Source organism: Equus asinus, chromosome 16, assembly GCF_041296235.1.
Source record: "Equus asinus isolate D_3611 breed Donkey chromosome 16, EquAss-T2T_v2, whole genome shotgun sequence".
Lineage (NCBI taxonomy): Eukaryota > Metazoa > Chordata > Mammalia > Perissodactyla > Equidae > Equus > Equus asinus.
Window position 1 is genome coordinate 44,521,051 of NC_091805.1, and position 7,643 is coordinate 44,528,693.

Below are 7,643 nucleotides of genomic sequence, written 5' to 3' on the forward strand. Positions count from 1 at the left end.
GGCCCAACACAGAGATACTTTCATTGAAGAACGCTATGGAAAATATAACATCAGTGATCCTTTAATGGCTCTACAGAGAGACTTTGAAACACTGAAGGAGAAAAATGATGGCGAGAAACAGCCGGTCTGCACAAACCCACTCTCCATTCTTAAGGTGGTGATGAAGCAGTGCAAGAACATGCAGGAGCGCATGCTGTCCCAGCTGGCTGCTGCTGAGAGCAGGCACCGGAAGGTGGGTGCGCCTGGTTGCCTTGTGCTCCATAAACTCTTGTGAAGACTTTATAAATAGTGCCTGATACTTTCTTGTGGGCTGCCAGTTTTCACAGTAATTCAATTGGGAGGTCTCACAGGTGTCAAAAAGCCCCTTAGCTTACCCGGCAGCCAGAAGATAGAAAAGAAAACACAGGTTATTCCAGATGTTAAATTTAGGGAGTGTGCCAGATTCATTATTTGAGATGGCATTCCTTCTTGATACGACACTCCAAAACTCTTGGTATGTGTTTTCAGCTCTTGATCATCCAAACTTTGGCAACAAACTGGGGTTTGACCAAGCTTGTAGCTGAACGGAACGTTCTTTATTTGCTTACTTAAGTGATAAATAGAAAGATTTACAGGTATTTGGGGAATGCTATGTCTAAAAGAGAGAGAGAGAATTTACCTGACTATAAACATACAAGCCAATAGATTGTCTTCATTTATTCCTTGTTTTGAGTTTCATTGCATTTTATTTCTCATGAAACCATAAACACTTCCTGGGGTTGTTTACCTTAAAGCTGTTCTACCCCATTAGGAAAGTGTGTGTATGTCTGTGTTTGGTTCAGGTCTTCCAGCCTCTAGTGAGGAAGGCAAACCTGTGCTTTCCTCCACCTCGTCTCATTGGAATTCTAGTGCTTGTGATTTTATTCCCCAACTTGTCATTTACTCCTCAAATTTGCCTTGTAAGAGATGGTTGGCTGGAATCTGCACTTTTTAAAACTATTGGTTTACATTTATACTAACAAGGGGAAACATCAGTGCATTTAGTAGGAAGCATTTTATTCTGAAAAATTGGGTTAGCAGCTCCAGTGTGACGGGCCTTCGTTTCCTTTTACACTTAACCTGCATTAGAGAGCCAGCCATCTGCTTCAAACGCAGCTGACAAACTGCTCAGGCTTAAGTTCCACCCATGACTTTTCTTTTCCTTCCCAGAGTCCAAAGGAAAGGCCAGAGTGGAGGTTCTTAACCATGGATGGGCCTCAGATGTTCCCTGATCCCCCAGAAAATACATAGAATGCCAAAAGTTTATGCATTTTTGTAGAATATGAATTTTTTCCTATAGCTTTAATTGAATTCTCAAGGTTGTCCAAGACTCAGGAAAGTTTAACCTCTGGTCTAGAATGAAATAATCTGAAGGCGTTTATGCTCCAATTTAAAAAGTGTCAATACACTTGAGTTAGTTGCCTAAATTTTGGGGACTTTTACATAATCCTCTAAGAAAATCTTCCCAACATCCTTGCTTGATAGGCCTCTTTTCCACTTCATCCATGAAGCAATAGTGCTGTGCGGAAGGGCTGGCTGGCTGTCATGCCCATGAAGGTGTAGTATTGGGATGGTTTGTGGCTCTAGATGACTGGGAAGAGGAAGAAGTTAAAATATTTAAAAATTTCTTAATATTAGATTTCAATGTAAGATTCTTTAAGTGAGTGTTAAATATTTTAAATCAACTGCCTATCTATTCTTAAGTGTTTTATCAAAGTAGAACACTGACTTTGTTAGAAATCAAATAGTACCTAGAGGCATATAATTAAGGTGCTTATTGTCCCAGTTTGCCTGAGAGAGTCCCAGTTTATGCCTGTTGCCTTGGCATAGTTATTAACAATATCTCCTTTGACTCTCAGAAGTGTTGTGGTTTGAACAGTAAATTACATGGTTACTCTGCTCATTATAAAAGATAGAGTTCGCTAGCCCACTTCTTCCCATTCCCTTTCCTCAATATTCAGAGACAACCACTTTCTTCTTTTAACCATTTATTTTGGTAGCTAACTTCCATATATCTAAATGGTATCCTGCCCTCTCACTTCATCAATTTTAGACACTTATATTACTTCCTTTTCTTATAGATGCACATTTTGTTGTCTTATGCCCCACCTCCCTTTCCTCTCCACCCCTACCATCTTGCCAAAACAAATATAATCCCCTTTCCTCACCCCTATTCTCTGTCATACCTGGTATTTCCAAATCCTGAGCCTGTCACATTCTGTTTCTTCATCTGGCTTATGCCTGGGCAGTAGATGCCTACCTGCTAACATTCAATGTCGAGGAATCAAGTTGAGGGGACAAATAAACCTGGAAACTACAGAATTTGAGCCAGTTCCCTTGTTTTCTATCCCACATCTCACCTCTCCTCTGCAGTACCTGCCCCGTCCAGGCTCCATATCTCTTTGGGGCTCTGCAGGGCAAAACAGCTTCCCCTACACACACCAAAGTCCTTACCACATCTCCAGCCCCGTTCCTTCTTCAAATGTTGTTAAAATTTCTTGTCTGCTCAAGTCTCTCTTTGTCTTTGCGGGTTTTTATTCTTTTCACTCCGTTTCTGTAATTTTAGAGGCTCTGGGAAGGACGAGGAAATGTTCTACTACCTTTAGCCAAAAGCTTGTCTTTTGATTAAACTGAAAAATTAGCTTTTTTTAAACCAGAAGGATGTACACCAAAATGTTTTCATTTTTGTAAACAAAAACACTTTGTGTTTAAAGAAGAGTTTCATGCCCCAGAAAATTTTTCTCTTCATTCATAACAATTATTAGTGACAAGAAACAATGAGAGATGGCCATTAAGATGGCAGTGCTCTGCCCTGGACATCTGGGCCAGGCACCTCTGAAGCATGCACAGAAGCTGCTAAGAAGGAAATCCACTGCCATTCAGAGTACTGTGCAGTTATGGGAGGCAGGATTATGTGGGAAATGTCCCTTTAAATTTGTATTCTCCTTAAAATTGGGCTTGATTGTTTGGCACTAGAATAAGTGGAGTGGGGTAGGCAGGTTAATTAAAAGGCCTTGTGAAAAATCTCCGCTTAAGATCCCAATAATTCAGAGTCCTGAGTGCTAACCATTACACCATGGAACCCACTTAGAATTCCAATAATTGAGCCATTTACCTGCAGGATGAAGTCAAGAGAGTCTTTTCAGTTCTTATCTAACTATATACAAAATGCCTATTCTTAATTAAGCAAGGCACAGTTAGGATGTCACCTATTTAAAATGTTTGATTTCGGGCCCTCTCTTTGGCGCCTTCTGTGATTTGAGCATTGAGGGGAGAACCTGAGCTTTCAGCTTTGTGTGGTCCTGTCTTGTTTCATCACCTACCCCTGCCTCCAGTCCCACCAAACTGCCTGCAGTTTCTGGACCTTCTGTTAATTCTCTGAAACCTTCTCAACCCCTACACCCAATTAGTTGCTCTCTTCTATTTACATGCCATTTCATGCATACCTAAAATGAAGCATGCATCTTATTTTCTAGTACGTAGCTTGCATATCTTTCACCCAGTTTGCTCCTTGATAGCCCTGACTGGGATTTACTTATTTATCTTAGGTGCTTAGATAGGCACTTAGTATTTCATTGTATTATAAGTGTGATTCTTTGATATTTGGAAATGATTGTTTTTGATTCTTTAAAGGTGATCCTAGACCTTGAGGAAGAAAGGCAAAGGCATGCACAGGACACAGCTGAAGGGGATGATGTCACCTACATGCTGGAGAAGGAGAGAGAGCGGCTGACTCAACAGGTAATGAACATGGAGGGGTTCGCAGCAGCATTTGCCTAGAAAAGCATTTCTCAAAGATTGTTCTGCAGGGTATAAATTGGTGTTATTTCAAAAAAAGGGCTTTGTGGTCAAATAAGGCTGGGAATTACTAGATTAAACAAAGTGAAACAGGTTTCTAACTTCAGTTTGTTAGATCCTTTAGCAAGCAAAAAGCACATTTTTTTCTTAAGTCCTCAAGAACAAGATAGGGTATCTGTGTTTAGCAAATTCATGTTTTCATAAAATCTTTTTTTGACATGGATCACTCACTTGTGGGACTGTCGTTCCACTGGACACACTTTGGGGTATGCTTACTTCAAGCTCTCAAACTTTTTTTGATTTAGGACTCCCAGTAAGATGTACGTTTTCCATCGCAGCCCAGTGTATATGTGCAATAGACATGGACCTAAAACAGAAATCTCATGAAACCACAGATAACCCATACTGCTTGTAATACACATTCATTTTTTAAAATTCTGATCATGGCTCACTAAATTGGTTTCCCCATCCTTTAATGGGTCTCAGAATTTCTAAAACACTGACCAAAAGGGTTTCATCAACCCTCTCCCTCACTCACAGTCTCTGTGCCTTAAATTGGGTTGGAACGATGATTACAATAGACTACATTTGTACAAAAAGTATGGTTCAAGTGCAACTATTTGTTAGTTTGTTTTTAAGACCAGAAAGAACTATTACCGAGAATCTTAGTTTTGTTTTCAGCAGCATTCATCACAAACCTAGTTGATATGGCTTTCTGTTTTCTGTTTTCATTGATTCTAATCATCTGAACTCTCCACAGACCTAAAACACAGTGGTGATTCATATTCTCATGAATAACCCTGAGATAATATAAGAACTAGAAGTATCTCCTAAATCATCAAAGAAAGATGAAATCATAGTATGTATGTTTTTGTGATGGGTGTTCTGATACTTCAGAAATATTTGATCTAAGCACATGACATGTGGTAATCCTGTGTGCCAGAGAATGGCTAGCCAGGACACTCTACTTGATATTAGTTTTTCACTATATCTCTTTGTTTTCTTACTCTAATCATGATGTATGGTGGCCTTTTTTTTCTAGTTGGAATTTGAAAAGTCCCAAGTGAAAAAGTTTGAAAAAGAGCAGAAGAAGCTCTCGAGTCAGCTGGAAGAGGAGCGCTCCCGCCACAAGCAGCTGTCATCCATGCTGGTGCTCGAGTGCAAGAAAGCCACCAGCAAGGCAGCCGAGGAGGGGCAGAAGGCAGGAGAGCTGAGCCTGAAATTGGAGAAGGAGAAGAGCCGGGTGAGTAAACTAGAGGAAGAGCTGGCAGCTGAGAGGAAGCGAGGCTTGCAGACCGAGGCCCAGGTGGAGAAGCAGTTGTCTGAGTTTGACATCGAGAGAGAGCAACTGAGAGCAAAACTGAACCGAGAAGAGAACCGGACCAAAACTCTGAAAGAAGAGATGGAAAGTTTGAAGAAGACAGTGCAGGATCTCGAGGCTTCTCACCAGTATAGTAGCCCTAATGAGCAATTGAAGAAACTGGCGACGATGTCTAAAGCCACAGCGACTGAGCCCCCCATGCTCGTGTCTGTATTTTGCCAAACAGAGAGTTTTCAGGCAGAAAGAACCCCTGGGAGCAACACAGCCAAGGTGACAACCACTGGGCTGCCTGGTCCCACCACTGCTACTTACTCTTATGCAAAAGCCAATGGCCATTTTGACCCAGAGATACAAACTACCAAGGAATTGATCACAGGCAGCAGTGCAGAAGACCAAGTGCCTCCACGAGAGAAATCTGTGGGACTGGCCCAAGAGAAGGCAGTGGAGAATGGTGGGTGTCCTATGGGAATTGAGACTCCAGTCTCAGTGCCTAGTCACCTCCCTTCCAGTGGGACCTCACTGTCTCCCAGCAGCACTGCCTCCTCCTCTCTCACATCCTCTCCATGCTCTTCACCAGTACTAACTAAGCGCTTGTTGGGGTCCTCAGCTAGCAGCCCCGGCTACCAGTCATCCTACCAAGTAGGGATCAACCAGAGGTTCCATGCTGCTCGGCATAAATTTCAGTCACAAGCAGATCAGGATCAACAAGCCAGCGGTCTACAGAGTCCTCCATCCAGGGATCTGTCCCCTACCCTCGTGGACAACTCTGCCGCTAAGCAGCTGGCCCGAAATACAGTCACTCAGGTGCTCTCCAGATTCACTAGCCAACAAGGGCCAATCAAGCCCGTCTCTCCTAACAGCTCTCCCTTTGGCACAGACTATCGAAATCTGGCCAACACTGCCAACCCAAGAGGTGACACAGGCCATTCACCTACTCCAGGGAAAGTGTCCAGTCCTCTGAGCCCCCTGTCTCCAGGGATCAAGTCCCCCACCATCCCCAGAGCTGAGAGAGGAAACCCTCCACCCATCCCACCCAAAAAACCTGGTCTCACTCCTTCTCCATCCACTACCACTCCAATGACCAAAACTCATTCCCAGGCATCTTCTTTGACCACCACAGAAGAGCTTGCCAGCAGCTGCTCTTCTAATGCTGTCATAGCCAATGGCAAGGACGTTGAGATACTCTTGCCTAGCAGCAGCTAGTCCCTAGGAGGGAGCTTCCCTCTACTTTTGACATTCCATCAAATTTTGTCCAAGAGCTCAGAGTCAAACCGTTGAGTCAGATCATGTTATTTATTTTGATAGTAGCTGAAACCATCTGTATAATACATTTAGTGTAGTTCACCTTTTTGTATTTTTTTAAGTAGAAACTGAGTAGTTTGGATTTTTATGACTCATATCTTTGTACTAAAGCTAGAAGGGCACTTCAAAGATGTCTCAAGCTCAGCAGTCACCGTCATGTTGTGATGGAGAAAGCTAATTGAGTACCAGGTGGTGATTTGCTGTCTGTTTTGGGACTAGAATCACTCAACACTCATTTTGAATTATGCAGAAGTGGTTCATGCAGATTTTTATTCCAGATGAACATGTTTAAAAAGTGCCTGAAATAAGACTGCCATATGAATGTGATTCTGCAGCGAAAACACAAAATGGATTATTTAATTGCAGAAAATGAGATCTTCTGTGAATTCTGAATGTTAAAAACTAACACTGCTTTTAATCATCTTTTACTGTTTTTAATACAGGCTTTGTATTCAGAAACAAGGCTGCATACATAGAATGGGAATCCTGAAGGTGGGTGTGAGCTCAGCACAGAGCTGAGCATTATAGAGCCCTCGAGAAACCCTGCTGAGCATTAAGCAGTTGGGGTGCTGATTTTCTTGTACTTTTGAAAAATTAAGTCACCCCCAGTTTGCTGCATAAATTCTTGAATAGAATGAAATCACATCTCCATTCAAAAAATGTCTTCAGGCATCTACTGTTGTGTAAGGAACTTCTGATTCCGATTGCTGTTACTTGAATACGAAATGGCTACTCATTCTGTATAAAAGTTTTGCAACAGAATGAGATCTTTATTATGTAATCAAAAAGCAATAACTTAAAATTCAGTTTCTTTATAATATTATAAGTCAGAATTATACAGGTTTTACTAAATTGTTATACTTACTCTCCAAGCTGCCAGCCCTTGGTGTCTGTATCTGTGGAACCAAATTAACTTTTGCCTAAATGGAAGTACACATATATCTGTATAGATACACACCCCTTTACGTGTTTAACACACACACTTAAACACATAAATATTAGTGTGATTGTATCTTTGGAGTTTGCAATATAGCATAAAAGACGAGCAGAAATGCACCTTAAGATTACCTACCAAAGCAACTAGATGTGGCTGGGATCTAATCAGTCAAGGAAGTAATTGTGTCCACAGGGAGGTGGGGAAATTCCAAATGAGGTCAGGTCTTCAGCATCATAAAAAGGCAGAGCCAAACTAACCCAGTGTCAC

At 41.8% G+C, this 7,643-nt stretch overlaps 1 protein-coding gene across 3 annotated transcripts in view; it reads left to right on the forward strand.

The window, feature by feature from the left end:
- CTTNBP2NL (CTTNBP2 N-terminal like) overlaps positions 1–6,472 on the forward strand; it is a 46,802-nt gene extending 40,330 nt beyond the window's left edge. For all 3 annotated transcript variants that reach the window (XM_014837231.3, XM_070487046.1, XM_014837232.3), the window contains 3 exons: positions 2–232; positions 3,652–3,759; positions 4,859–6,472. In XM_014837231.3, coding sequence (XP_014692717.1) covers positions 2–232; positions 3,652–3,759; positions 4,859–6,340 — 1,821 coding nt within the window. In that variant the 3' untranslated portion in view covers positions 6,341–6,472. The remainder of the gene's footprint in view (position 1; positions 233–3,651; positions 3,760–4,858) is intronic.
- The last annotated feature ends 1,171 nt before the right edge of the window (positions 6,473–7,643 follow it).